The sequence below is a fragment of the Camellia sinensis genome, chromosome 6 (genome assembly GCF_055761805.1).
Source record: "Camellia sinensis isolate YWXY chromosome 6, ASM5576180v1, whole genome shotgun sequence".
NCBI lineage: Eukaryota > Viridiplantae > Streptophyta > Magnoliopsida > Ericales > Theaceae > Camellia > Camellia sinensis.
This window is the reverse complement of record NC_138966.1, coordinates 131,575,610-131,589,973: the sequence shown is the minus strand read 5'-3', so window position 1 is coordinate 131,589,973 and position 14,364 is coordinate 131,575,610. Positions and strand designations below refer to the sequence as shown.

Sequence of the window (14,364 nt, the reverse complement as noted above, 5' to 3'; positions counted from 1 at the left end):
CGAAAAGTCTTACAAAATGAACATTTAAATTATTAAAACTACATCCAAACAACACCCGATTTGGAATAGAGGGTATCTGCTTTCTATAATTATCACCCATAATTGAATATAAATAAATAATTAATAAGCGAAAAAATAAATATATAGCTGATACGGATTACACATCGACGATCATAAGTCTTTTTAAAAAGAGACACGGATTACAAATTTACAATAATTGCTCCTCCCAAAGACATGCGTAGGAGGGACGGACAAGGGATGCTGCTATTACTTCCAGTCACAATCCCCTGTTGTGACCTTTCATGATGGTTGATACCGGATTTGTTCTTATGGTCCGAACGGTTGATATTGTACAATTCATCGATTATATGATTTATGAAAAAAATCAAATTAATTAAACATCTGTAGGCCTATGATCAAGTCCTAATTGTTTTTAAAAAATTATCAAAATTATATTAACCGTTTATTTTTTAAAAAATAAATATGTTCTTGTTATGGAACTGTAGATATCCAATCAATTTGATTTTTTATATGAATGATCTTCTCAACAAAACTTGCAATATGACCGGATCGAATTATTGAAAAAGATTCAGGACTAACATCCACAACAGCTTGTTGTATGGCAGAATAGGAACCCAATTGCAGAATGGACCGATCTTATCCTCTTTGTGAACCCAATTGCAGAATGAACCGATCTTATCCTCTTTGTGAAGGATTCCACCCATGTGCGGTCATGTTTTTTTTTTAATTAAGTAGGGAATCCACCTACTTAATTACTATATCTCTAGTAAACGTTAGTTTAGGGAGGTCTTTAATTAATAATTTTTTTAATGGTCACATTTTAACAGTAGTATAATAATTGACCAAAAACCAAGAACTAGCTGGAAGCCATAGTTGGGAAATTTCAAATTATATATGCACATTACACACTAAGCACACCATCATATGTAAGTGCCTAATTCATCAAGAAAAAAAAAATTTAATAAAAAAATCATGGCAAGCTCGTTTATTGTGCTCTACACTGCCCTTGTGTGGTGGTGGTGCTACTTCTTGTGCAACATCCCTGCAGCCAGTTGCTTCATGGCAAATGAGACGGATCGGCTTGCATTGGTGGCCTTCAAGGCTGCAATAGTTGAAGACCCATTTGGTGCCTTCACTTCCTGGAATCATTCAGTCCACCACTGTCACTGGAACGGCATTTTGTGTAGTCGTCGACATCCTGATAGAGTTATTGGGATAACTCTAACGTCCCAAGGCCTGGTTGGATCACTCTCACCTCATGTAGGAAACCTCTCCTTCCTCAAAAGCATCGTTCTTCAAAACAATAGCTTCCACGGCCCAATCCCACAGGAGATGGGTCGCTTGTTTCGGCTACAAACACTACACTTCAGCAACAATTCGTTTGGCGGCGGAATACCCAACAACCTTTCTCGCTGCTCAAAACTTGAATGGCTGAACTTGATTGACAACAACCTAACCGGAAACATCCCAGCTGAGTTGGGCTCTTTGTCAAGGCTTGGAATTTTAGCCTTGAGTAAAAACAAGCTTTCAGGAACCATCCCTCCGTCCATTGGAAACCTCTCATCTCTTTCAAAACTCTCTTTGGCGGAATGTAATCTGCAAGGGGAGATTCCGGGGGAAATTACTAAGCTTCGAGGCCTGACATTTGTCCAGTTATCGCAGAATAAACTATCTGGTAAGGTTCCATCTGGACTTTACAATGTCTCCACCATCATTTTGTTATCATTAACCGAAAACCAACTTGAAGGAAATATTCCTCATGATATAGGCTCCACACTTCCTAATCTCAAGTTTCTTTATTTTGTGAACAATTCGTTTACTGGAACACTTCCTACTACACTGTCAAACGCTTCGGAGCTTGAATGGATAGTCTTCTCTGAGAATGATTTCAGTGGGACAATGCCGAGAGATCTTGGAAAACTTATGGGTCTTCAAACGATAGCAGTTGATCAAAATCGGTTGCAAGATGACCTCACTTTTATTTTGTCTCTAACAAATTGCACCAGTCTACAATTTATTGATGTGGGTAGAAATCTTCTCAGTGGTACATTGCCTGACTCTGTAGCTAATCTCTCCACATATCTTAGCTTGATAAATTTGGAGCTTAATCAAATACATGGAAGCATTCCTTCAGGCATCGGGAACCTCCTCAGCCTCACTGTCTTATCTATGGCAGTAAATAATCTTTCTGGCCCTATTCCATCCTCCATCGGCAGACTTCAAAAGCTGCATGCTCTGTACTTAGACCAGAACAAATTCACAGAACTTCCATCTTCGCTTGGTAATTTGACTTCGTTGATTACACTCAACTTGGGACAAAACAATATCCATGGAAGCATACCTCCGAGTTTGGGCAATTGTCATAGCTTGTTGGAATTAGACCTTTATAAAAATAATCTCAATGGTTCAATACCCCGTGAAATTATGAATCTCTCCTCCCTTTCAACATTCCTCTTGTTATATCACAATGCACTGACTGGTTCTCTTCCATTAGAAGTTGGGTCTTTGAAAAATCTTGCAGTCATGGATTTGTCCTATAATAGATTATCAGGATCCATACCAAACACTCTGAGTAGTTGTTTGAGTCTGGAATGGCTGCTGTTGGAGGCGAATTCATTTGAAGGAGAGATACCTCAAAGTTTGAGCACGTTGAGGGGCTTAAGAGTATTGGATCTTTCACGCAACAATTTATCGGGGCTGATCCCAAGTTATCTAGGTGAGCTTCAATTAGATATGTTGAATTTGTCTTTTAATATGCTACATGGACAAGTTCCCATGCGAGGAGTGTTCAGAAATTCAAGTGCAATTTCAATTGTTGAAAATAATGATCTATGTGGAGGTATTGCAAAATTAAACCTTCCACCTTGTTCATCCTCCAACTCAAGCAAGAATAAACTCTCTCACAAGATGAAAGTGACCCTACTGGTGGTTGCTCTTGTGACATTTTTATCTCTGTTAGTTAGCTTCTTTATATTTCTTCAACGGCGTCATGTTTCGAAAAAGGAGGCCTCTTGCACGCCATCAATCATGCATCAATTTTTTAGGGTTTCTTATGCAGAGCTTCTCAAAGCCACCAATGGATTCTCAGAGGCTAATCTAATTGGTGTTGGAAGCTATGCTTCAGTTTACAAAGGGATTCTTGATCAAGTTCAGATGGCTGTGGCAGTGAAAGTGCTCAATCTTCAAACCAGAGGAGCTTCTAGGAGCTTCATGACAGAATGTGAGGCACTAAGAGTGATAAGGCATCGAAATATATTGAAAATTTTGAGTGTTTGTTCTAGTGTGGATTTCAATGGTGATGAATTCAAAGCTTTGGTATATGAATTTATGGCCAATGGAAACTTGGATAAATGGTTGCATCAAGTTGGAGTGGGAAACCATGGGCAGCAAGAAGAACCCAGAAATCTTAAACTAATCCAAAGACTGGACATTTCATTTGATGTCGCTTCTGCACTTGGGTATCTTCATTGTGGTTGTGAGTCGACAATTATTCATGGTGATCTAAAACCAAGTAATGTTCTTTTGGATGATGAGATGACGGCCCATATTGGAGATTTTGGGTTAACAAAAGTTATTTCTACCACTTCAAGTGTCGTGGCACAAGGTCAAAGCAATTCAATTGTGATAAGGGGAACCATAGGCTATGTTGCTCCAGGTACAAAATCTTTTCAATTTCCTTGGACTAGAAAAACTGAACTTGCAATAGGAAAAGTAACAATATATATATATATATATATTTACACACACATGAATTCATTTCAGCATAAACATTCAAACCCCGGCTTCTATGAAATAGTGGGCGCCTACATATTTTAAAGCATTACTTTTATACACAACCATTTATGAATGCTCCCAATGTGTGCTTCCACGTCCTCACTGTTAGCAAACCAAATACTAAGCTTACTTTGTTTAATGTGGTCATACTAAATCTTCCTATAAATATTACCATTGAAGTTTACGTCGTTTATTGTGGCCATGCTTGAATTTGGCTATGGAAACTTGAGTTAATCCTTGATGCCTCCTTCTTTTTTATAATAATAATATAAAAAATATTCTTAATGTAATTTTAGTATGAAATTTTAGTCTAATCAAAATAGTCCATGGTAGCTACTAGTGGAAAGAATTAATATACTAGTTTGCTACCAAATCATTTTCTAAAAACTTACTTAATGCTTCGAAACTTGTATAATTGATTCTGACAGAACTTCTCATGTAAGACTAATTTCTGTATGCTTCAATAAAAAATACAATTAAACTATGTCATTCTCAACAATTATCTCACAGTCACTTGCATACACAAACAAAAATATTGTTATTGAGAGGGACATTGGAGCAATAAAAGTTTGTTGAGTTTCATTAAAAGAATTATTAATACATCCATTGGGATTACAACTATGCCAACTAACGAGACTCATTTTTCACACTAACATTGGCAACAATTTGCAGAGTATGGCATGAGAGACATGGCTTCCACTCTAGGGGATGTATACAGCTTTGGGATTCTTTTACTGGAGATGTTTACTGGTAAGAAACCAACTAATGATATGTTTAAGGATCATCTAAATCTTCATAACTTCGTTAAAAATGCTTTGCCTGATCGAGTGATGGAGATTGTGGATCCTTGCATCCTATTGGAGCATAACACAAGAAGGCAAATTAAAGACTGCATGATTTCCGTTCTACGAATTGGGGTTGCATGTTCAATGGAATCACCAAGAGATCGAATGGAAATGGAGAGTGTTATTAGCGAAATGCGTAAGATCAAAACTACTTACATGAATGAAGGGTTGAACCAAGATTAGGAAGTTGGAAGAGGTTGTGCAACATGAAAACCAAAGGTGTGTAGCATTCCCTCTTGACCTATGCATACGCATACGGAAATAGAAAATGAGATACTCAAAACGAATTTTTTATTCAAATTTCTTACCACTAGACACAAAGATATGAATTCCACTTATATTTATTCTAATTTCTTATTTTCTTTTTCTTTATTTTTTTATTATAATCTATTAATTCAACAAAGATGAGTGAGTGGACTAAAGCATTTTTTTCCTTTGGCAAGTGAACTAAAGCATGTTTATTCTTTTGTTGCTTAAGGTTTACATCCAAGGTCCTCCAATAATGGTTACCTCAACAGTATGCTACTTCAACAGCCAATAGAATACAAGTGGTGGCTTTATGTTACTGTTGCCTCAGCAATCTTTAATCTATTGCTTGAATATATGTTCAGGTGGGATGTTATGTTTCTAGCTAAGATTGTGTGCTTGGGATTACCAATATTTATCCCTGTTAAATTAAAACTATCTTTTCGTTGTATCTTGACTTTTCATTGAAATTATTGCATGTCCATGTATCAAAAATTATTTGCTTTGTAGCTTTGTTTGATACCAAAACAGAATCTTGATATGGGTGTTTTTGGCGATCTTAATTGAGCCAAATATGCCTTGTCATATGCTAAAATAATCAAAATTCAAAAATATGTATGTTGGAAGAGACACATTACATAAAGAAATTAAAGATTACTGACACTAGTAACAAACACACAGTTTTGCAAGGTATATGCATGCTTTTGTGGCTCAGCGTATAATGAACCAATATATTAAAGTGATCGGGTCCAACAGCTTGCTAGTTTTAATAAGTTCAGGAGTAACCTCGACAAGATCTTGCAGCTCAAGTGTTTCATTAGCTATTCTCCGAAGGAAAGTTGTCTTCCAAACACTGATGTTTCCTTCAACACAGAAAGTGAGGCTTTTCTTAGGTGTTGGCTGCACATCAGAATCGAAATTGTCCTTTGACTCTTCATCCACACTCACTTTGATGAAAGTAGTTATATGCTCAACATGGTTTCTGTGAATAATTCCCACTGAACGGTGCAAAATCTCAACCATCTTCTAATTGGACTTTCCAAAAACACTGCAATTATAAAGTTTCCTTCAATTCCCATTGAAAAATGAAGTTGTTCTCAGTTTTGAAGACATGGTTTTTGAAGACATGGTTTTCAAAATTCAGTGATCGGGTCCGGCATCTTTCAAAATAAAGACTAGGAATGACCATGCTCAAGGCCAATTTACAAGTTCGGGCAGATAACTGAATTCACTTCAGATTTGCCCATCCTCAATACAAGACAACAAATTAACAATATATTTTTATGAAAAGCACAACTAATAAATAATAATCCGAAAGTATAGATTCCATGCACAATACATGTACCACAATCATTTGCCTCAATTTCATTTATGTTGGTTAATTTTACCTTTATTCCTAAACTATGGTCATTTTTTCTATTTAATTCCTAAGCTATCAATTCAAACTATTTAGTCATTCAATGTCCAATTTCAGTTGATATGGTCAAATTGAAGACAATCAGTAATGGTGTAAACCTAGCAAGCAAAAAGATAATTTTATAATTTGAACAATTTAAATCATACAATACAACCAAACATCTATTTTCTTATCCACACTATATTACATAACTTACCCCCTACAATTAAGCATCCATCTTCTTCTCTCATCATTTAAAAAAGTGAATAAAAAAAAATATTAGTGGTGTAATTTAAGTTGTTCATCTTCTTCTTCTCTCCTCAATCCAAAATAGTGAATGAAAAAAATGAGTGCTTAGTAAAATGCTTTAAGTAGTTCAAATTTTTGAAATGACATAGACATTATTAAATTAGGTTTTGACAGTTACTATTTAGACAAACATTTTCAATTGGACCAAAATTAAAAACTTTGGGACTAAATAGATGAAAATTTTATAGAAATTAGTGACAATTTAAAGAATAATACTTTGGAAGGTTTTTGAAGACAGAGAAAGCATAGAGAGGAATACTAGCTTATCTTTGTAGAGTTGTTTTGAGCTGAGAAACACACCTGCAAATGCAATGCCCTTATTCTCCACCAGCTTCCTCAAATTCCTCAAACCCTCATCAGAATCTGTTGCTTCAAAACAGTGTGATTCGAGGACGAGTGAGACACACACAGTGCGATTTAATTCTCCTTGAGCACAACTGTGTCCGTATTGCCAATTGAGCATTGGCAAATAGGGTAAGTGTTGTTAGTTTTTTACAAAAAGCGAAAACTAGATTTTTGGCAAAGGTGGTGGCGGCTGAAGCTGTGGTGGAGCCACCTGCAGATGAGTGGAGATGAAAGAGGTATTGCCTCTTGCTCCTCCTATTATTGATGTTGTTCTTAGGGCATCTCTAGCAGTTCACCAAATATTTTATCAAATTTGAGTAAAAATTTGACGAATTCCTCTATTGATATCAAGCTCTCCATTGGTGAATTTTTAGCTGTCAGTAAAACACAAGTTGACGACCGGCCGGTCGTCCGGCCGGTCAACTAGCAAATGCAATCCGAAGAATCTGTAACAACTTTTCTAGGTGTGATTGTGGAAGTTCTTTGAGGCTTCTTCTGGGTTGCTACAGTGCCTTTGCTTTTCAGCTCTCTCTTCTATCTCAACCAAAGATCTTCGACAACCTTAAGCTTCTCTTTCATGGTAAGCCAAAAACATCTTTAAAATCTTGTTCTTCTTGTTCTCTGAACCAGGAACCCATTTTTAGTTGATAGGTATGTATCATTGGTACCAGTTTTTGTCCTTCTTTGAACTTTGTTTCTTTTACTTTCAACTCTTATGTTTTGGGTTCAATTGAAATTACAGTCTTATTTCAAAACCACAAAACAAATTTTTTTATTTTATTTTTTAAATTGCCCTTTTTGGTTTCCTATTTTCTTCAAACATTCTCGGATTACTATTCTGTTTTTGGTCTCAATTTTCAATAGATTTTATAGTTTAATTGAATATCACAACAAATTTCAAAATAAATAAATAAAAATGCCCCTTTTGGTTTCTCTGTTTCAATTTTCTTTCACACTTGCCTAATTTTAGCGCATAATATTCCTAATCTTTTCTGGGACTCAACCAGAACACCTTGTATTTGTTTTCTTCGGTGTTTTTGATTTTTTGTTGTGTTTTCACATGTGCTTGTTTCACATTTCTTAGTTTCTTTGAACTTTCGCTGATTTTGAATTTCTCTACCATGGGTCATTGTTAGCAGTAGCTTGTTGATCTCTACTACCTGCCAAGATTCATTTTCTAGGGGAAAACCCTTGTTTTCCAATGCCTCCTTAATATTTGTTTTGTTCTCATAGGAGAGATTGAAATTCTCCATCTGGTTACCTCTATCAGATTCATCTCATGCCACCTATGTTTCTCTACCTGATGAACATAATGGTGTACAAGTCAAAAAAAGATGTAGAGGTGGTCATCTGGGGGGTTGACTGATCAACGTAAATTTTTCACAAATTATGCCTTGAGGTGGTCATCCGAGGGGACATCCGGCCGGACATCGGCCGGTTGTCCACACTCAATGGCTATGCACAGTAAATTGTTGAAAGGTGCAAAGTTTGGTGCAAATTTTGACACATTCTCAATTTGATAGAGCTTCGATAAAACCGTTGAAGACCAAAAAAGTGTCATGTTGCACCAAATTCAAATTTGGTGATGGATTTGATTAAACGTTAGAAATGACCTTAAACCCTAGAGAGAGAAAATTGTCATGCTTGTTGATCTGTTAAACCCCAGAGAGGAAAAGTTGCTTCTACGGTGGTGGCCTGGCGGTGCCCAAGAAAGGATAATGAAATGTTTGATGTGATTTGTTAAAATAAATTATAAATTATAATTTAATAGATTATTAATTTGTTTGAATTATAAATTTAAGTTATTGACTAGTACTATTAAGAATAAAGCTGTGTACCTCGAAATTTCAACCCCCAATGGCCCAAATTTTAGTAGTCTCTCTCTCTCTTCGATTTTGGACCTCACACATACTACTTTTTCTCACCTCTTTATCTCTCTCAGACCCATCCAAAGTCTCCCGCGACCCTCACCAACGTGACCACCCTATCACCGCAACTGCCGGCACCCTACGGCCTCCTGTTCCCCACCCCCACCAACTTCGGCCAACCCAACACCACCCTCCCTCATTCTTTCTCCAGATCTATTTTTTTAGAGCAAAACTCATGTACAAATCAAAAACTCCCCAAAAACAACATGAAGAAAGAAATAAAAAAAAAAAATCAGAGAAAAGAAAGAAAGAAATTGAAGAAACCAGAACCAAAGTCTTGCATCTAGATGATTTATGTTGTTTGTTAGTGTTAACTGAATAATCCTTGTTGGGTTTGCTTCAATTTTGCGGTGGGTTTGATAGTGTTTAGAGAGAGCAAGTGCGTTTGCTTTAATTTTGTGATGAGTTTTGTAGTTTTTAGAGAGAGAAAGTAGAGGAAGAAGAAGAGGAAGTTGAAGATAAAGGGGTTTGATAATTTTTAAAGAGAGAAAGTGGGTTTGTTAGAGAGAGAGAGAGAGAGAGAGAGAGTAGAGGAAGAAGAAGAGGAAGTTGAGATTCAACACCGCAAACCCACTCTGGCGGCTTCCCATTTGGCCGGTGAAGCCACCTCTGGCGTCCTCTCTTTCTCTTCCTCCTTTGCTCCTCCTCTGTTCCTCCTTCTCCTCTCTTTCTCTCACCATCGCCTCGCCTCTCTGTTTGTTAGAGTTTGGTGTTTGATAGAGAAAAGAGAGGGGGAAGGGAAAAAAAAATTAACAAAAAATAAGGTGCCAAAACGTCGAGGCAGCCAATTTTTGAGTTACCCAACAAAACTGTATTATTAAATAAGTTGTAAATAGTTTTTTTTTTTTTTTTTTTTTATGTGTAAATGTTATTTTTACTCTTGTTAATTGCCAATTAATGAATTTATTATTATTATTATTCATTATTAGTCTACATTTTTCATAAAAAATAGAAAATCTGCAATCCATTTGGGTCTTTTTATATTTTCACAAAAGAAAAAAAATTCTAAGGGTATAATTGTAAATTAAAATATCCATAGAAAAAACTAATAATCATAAACAGAAGGTGGACAGTTTCTTAGAATTAGTTTTTTTTGGTTAAAATAAATTATTAGAAATAGAAATTGTTTGAAATACATTAAACCAAATAGTCTAAAATAATTTTTCCAAAACTAAAATCTATAAGCTGTTAAAATAATGGGGTATTAGGTGCAACTGTTAAAATAAATTGTATATTATAACTTGACAGATTGTTAATCTGTTTAGATTATAGATTTAAGTTGTTGAGTAGTATTTAGCAGATAAGTTGTGAAATAATTTTTTTTTTATGTGTAAATGTCATTTTTACCACTGTTAATTACAAATTAAATAAACCTTTATTCTTTATTATTCACTAGTAGTCTACATTTTTTGTATAATAATAATAATCTACAGTCCATTTGGGTCATTTTATATTTTTTCAAAAAAAAAAATTTTAGGGTATAATCATATATTAATATACCCACAACAGAAATTGATAATCAGAAACATTGGGTGGACAACTTCTTATAATCAATTTTTTGGGTTAAAATAAGTTATTAAAATTAGAAACTATTTGAAATAAATTTAACTAAATAGTCCAAAATGATTTTTCCAAATTTAAAATCTATAAGCTGGCTAAAAAAAGCTACACCAAACACCACCAATGAGTTAGGTAAATTACACTTTTTGCACTTTTATTATTATTTTTTTTTTATTTTTAACTCTTGAATTTTTTGCTTCTTATTTAGCTTATAGTTTTTAATTTTTTAAAATTAATTTATGTAAAAATTAGATAAAAATAGGATGTTGATTGTACATGACATAAAAAAAATTTATTATGTTTGAGTTTAAATTTATATTAAGGGTGTATGTTAAATATATTAATATATTTTATATTATGTGACTATTAATATGACATTTTTTTAGTTAATTTTAGATTTAAAAAAATTAACTTTAAGAATAAATTTATATATTAATAAAAAACAAAAACTTTAAAAGCTAATGTTAAGAAATAAAATATCCTGATAAGCTATCATAACATCATCTCCAAGCACTTTGCTATATTGCAAAAAAAAAAAACAAAAAAAACGAAAAAACAAAAAAACAAAAACAAAACAAAACAAAAAAAAAAAAAGGAAAGAAAAAAAAATATATTGCTAGAAACTCTAAAGACATTTAATAAAAAAAATGAGTAAATTATACTGACACCGCCTAAGATTTCTGTTTAATACAGATCTCTCCCTCACATTAAAAAAATTATATTCTCATTCCTAAGGTTTGTAATCTCATTATAAATTGCCTCTTGAATTGCTAATGTCATGTCCTAAAATTTTTTAAATGACCATTTTGCCCTTTTTCCTATCATTTCTTCTTCTTATCATCATGATTATATTCTACAACTTTTCATTATTAAATTCTACCTGAATTTAAACATAATGATATAAATTAATATGGACTTTTCACTTTAAAACAAAACATCCATAAACATGATTTATATTTACGACAATATCACTATCGTAATATTTTTATGATACTTTTTGCCTCTGTTTGGCAAGTTGGTTCTTGGGCTTTTTTGGCTATTTTAGTCACAAAAGACAAAATAGGCTATTTTAGCCATAACAAACAAAACATCACATCCAACCCATAATCATTACATTCTTCTCTCACAAAAAAACTCAAAAAAGTCAAAAAGCCAAAAAGCCCTTCCCAAACCAAGCTTTTAAGCCCAGGCTAAAATAGCCAAAAAAGCCAAAAAGCCAAAAAGCCAACTCACTTCCCAAACGGAGGCTTTGTATAAATATTTATATATTAATATAATTTTTATTTTTTTATTTCCACCATTATATCTAAATTAGATCAATTTAATCTAAATATATTTAAAAAGTATAAAATTTGTACCAAAAAAATTATAAAAATCTATGGAATACAATAAAATAAGATAATATATGGAATTTTTGTATCTTTTTAATTTTCTTTTATTTGGTGAATTTAAAAAAAAAATTCACAAAATATTATACTTCTTAAATATATCTAGATTAGGTGTATCCAAAAAATAACAAATAAAATTGCTTAAAATATTTTTAAAAATTCAATAAAAATATAAAAAAAAAACACGCAAAATAAAATTTTAAAAAAAAACTCAATTTTTTTATGTGAGTCAAATGAAAGAAGATGATTGTTACTTTCTTTAAAATGACATGAATAAAATATCTTCATTATTTTATTATTTTATATGTAAAAAGGCTAAAGGGCAAACTTATCATTTTAATCTGACAGTAGAGTTTAAATGTGTGGGGAAAATCTATATTAAACTGAAATCTTGAGAGGTGTCAGTATAATTAATCTTAAAAAAAAATTAATAAAACTTTGAAATATCTATAAAAAAATAAAAAATAAAAAATCGACAACAGTCTCATCTAATGCTCCAACAATTTGATGCAAGCTACAATTGGTAATTAAATACGGCGAGGCACTATATATTTGGGTAAATTGCAGTGGGAGAGGCTCTTCTCTAATTAGATATCCTAATTAAAGGTTGTTATTGGGCCTTCGTGAGTCCACCACAAAATGAGAGTACAATTTCAGTTGTTGGAAATAATGAACTGTGTGGAGGTATTGTAAAATTAGGCCTTCCTCCATGTCCATCCGTCAAATCAAGCAAGAATAATCTATCTCACGAGATGAAAGTGATCATACTGGTGGTTGGTCTTGTGATATTTTTATCTTTGTTCGTTAGCTGCTTCATATTTCTTCAACGACATCATGTTTCAAAAACAAAGGCCTCTTGCAAGCCTCAATCATGCATCAATTTTTGAGGGTTCCTTATGCAGAGCTTCTCAAAGCCATCAATGGATTCTCAAAGGCTAATCTAATTGGTGTTGGAAGTTATGCTTCAGTTTACAAAGGAATCTTGATCAAGTTCAAATGGTTATGGTAGTGAAAGTGCTCAATCTTTAGACCAGAGGAGCTTCTAGGAGCTTCATGACAGAATGCGAAGTACTAAGAGCAATAAGACATCGAAATCTACTGAAAATTTTGAGAGTTTGTTCTAGTGTGGATTTCAATGGTGATGAATTCAAAGCTTTGGAATATGAATTTATGGCCAATGGAAGCTTAGGCAAATGGCTACATGAAGTTGGAGTGGGAAACCATGGGCAACCAGAAGAACCTAGAAATCTTAAACTAATCCAGAGATTGGATATTTCCATTGATGTCGCTTCTGCACTTGAGTATCTTCATTGTGGTACAATTATTCATGGTGATTTAAAGCCAAGCAATGTTCTTTTGGATGATGAGATGACGGCCCTTATTGGAGACTTCGGGTTATCAGAAATTATTTCTACTGTTTCAAGTGACGTGGCACAAGATCAAAGCAATTCAGTTGTGATAAGGGGAACATAGGCTATGTTGCTCCAAGTACAAAATCTTTTCAATGTCCTTGGAGTAGAAAAACTAATAACTTGCAATAGGAAAAGTAATTATATATAGATATATATACATATATATATATCTACGCACACATGAATACTGTTAATATTATATAATAACCTATCCTATTATAATATGTTATTCATATGTTAGTATATAATATTATATAATAGGTTATTATAATATGTTAGCATTATAATAGATTAGTGATTGCTTGCTTTCATCATTAGTGTTTCCTTTATGTAAGCCTTTCGGCTACTTTCGGTAAGCTGTTCCTCAATGGCTCCTCCAAATTATGTAACCTCTCCTCTATATAAAGGAGTTAACAACACAGATACAAATATATAATAAAAGAGATACACAATTTCTCTCTACAATTTATTCTCTTTTTATCAATTTATCTTCTATCAATTTATCTTACATGGTATCAGAGCTATAGGTTAAGCTCTTGGTGCTCTTCGCATTCTGGCGGGCGGCAACTTTGCCTTGACCGCCCGCCGGACCTCAACCTATTCCGCTTATTTTCTACGCATACCTTCCCATCATTGCCCAAACCCTCTCTCTCCATATAGCTTCAGATCTCCTGCAATCCAAACAGTCACAAAGCTTCAAATTTCAATTACCAAATTAAAGCACGAAAGGTGAAATTCGAACATGGGTCATGACGGACACCATCACCGTCATCACCACCACCATGGAAGGGTTAGCCCATATGATGATCCATTCATGGCTTGCTGTTGCAGCCCTTGCTTTCTAGTCTCCGCCATATTCAGCGGGCTTGGGAGGTGTTTGTTTGTGACTTGTTTCCCACTCATGCGGTGCTCTGGATTTGACAAACACAGACACCATCCGAGCTTTGATCTGTTCATCCATGGCGGTCCTGCACCGTCTTCTGAGAAGCACGACCTTGTCACTCACACCTCGGAGGAGCACCACCACCGCCGCTGTCTTCTCTGCCTTTCAGTCTGGGTGGAGGAGGAGGAGGAGGAGACACACCAAACACAAAGAACAAGAATGTGCAGTGGGTGTTTCTTGGTTGCCTAGGCGTCGGG

The 14,364-nt window shown here is 34.2% G+C and overlaps 2 protein-coding genes and 1 long non-coding RNA gene across 3 annotated transcripts; 2 read left to right on the top strand and 1 right to left on the bottom strand.

The window, feature by feature from the left end:
* Window positions 1–814: 814 nt before the first annotated feature.
* Window positions 815–5,381, top strand: LOC114302866 (putative receptor-like protein kinase At3g47110). Its single transcript, XM_028247944.2, has 3 exons — window positions 815–3,676; window positions 4,468–4,859; window positions 5,119–5,381. Exons 1-2 carry the CDS (start codon window positions 994–996, stop codon window positions 4,821–4,823), a joined length of 3,039 nt encoding a protein of 1,012 aa, XP_028103745.1. The 5' UTR covers window positions 815–993; the 3' UTR covers window positions 4,824–4,859; window positions 5,119–5,381.
* On the bottom strand, window positions 4,348–7,731 carry LOC114302867 (uncharacterized). Its single transcript, XR_003643539.2, has 4 exons — window positions 6,892–7,731; window positions 5,673–5,934; window positions 4,797–4,881; window positions 4,348–4,649 (listed from the first exon to the last, which is right to left on the bottom strand). It is a non-coding gene; the product is annotated as an uncharacterized LOC114302867 (long non-coding RNA).
* A 4,952-nt stretch (window positions 7,732–12,683) lies between these two features.
* LOC145793586 (putative LRR receptor-like serine/threonine-protein kinase At3g47570) lies at window positions 12,684–13,285 on the top strand. The gene is made up of 2 exons (XM_082876448.1): window positions 12,684–12,817; window positions 12,937–13,285. The coding sequence occupies exons 1-2, from the start codon at window positions 12,684–12,686 to the stop codon at window positions 13,283–13,285; spliced, it is 483 nt and encodes a 160-aa protein (XP_082732574.1).
* The last annotated feature ends 1,079 nt before the right edge of the window (window positions 13,286–14,364 follow it).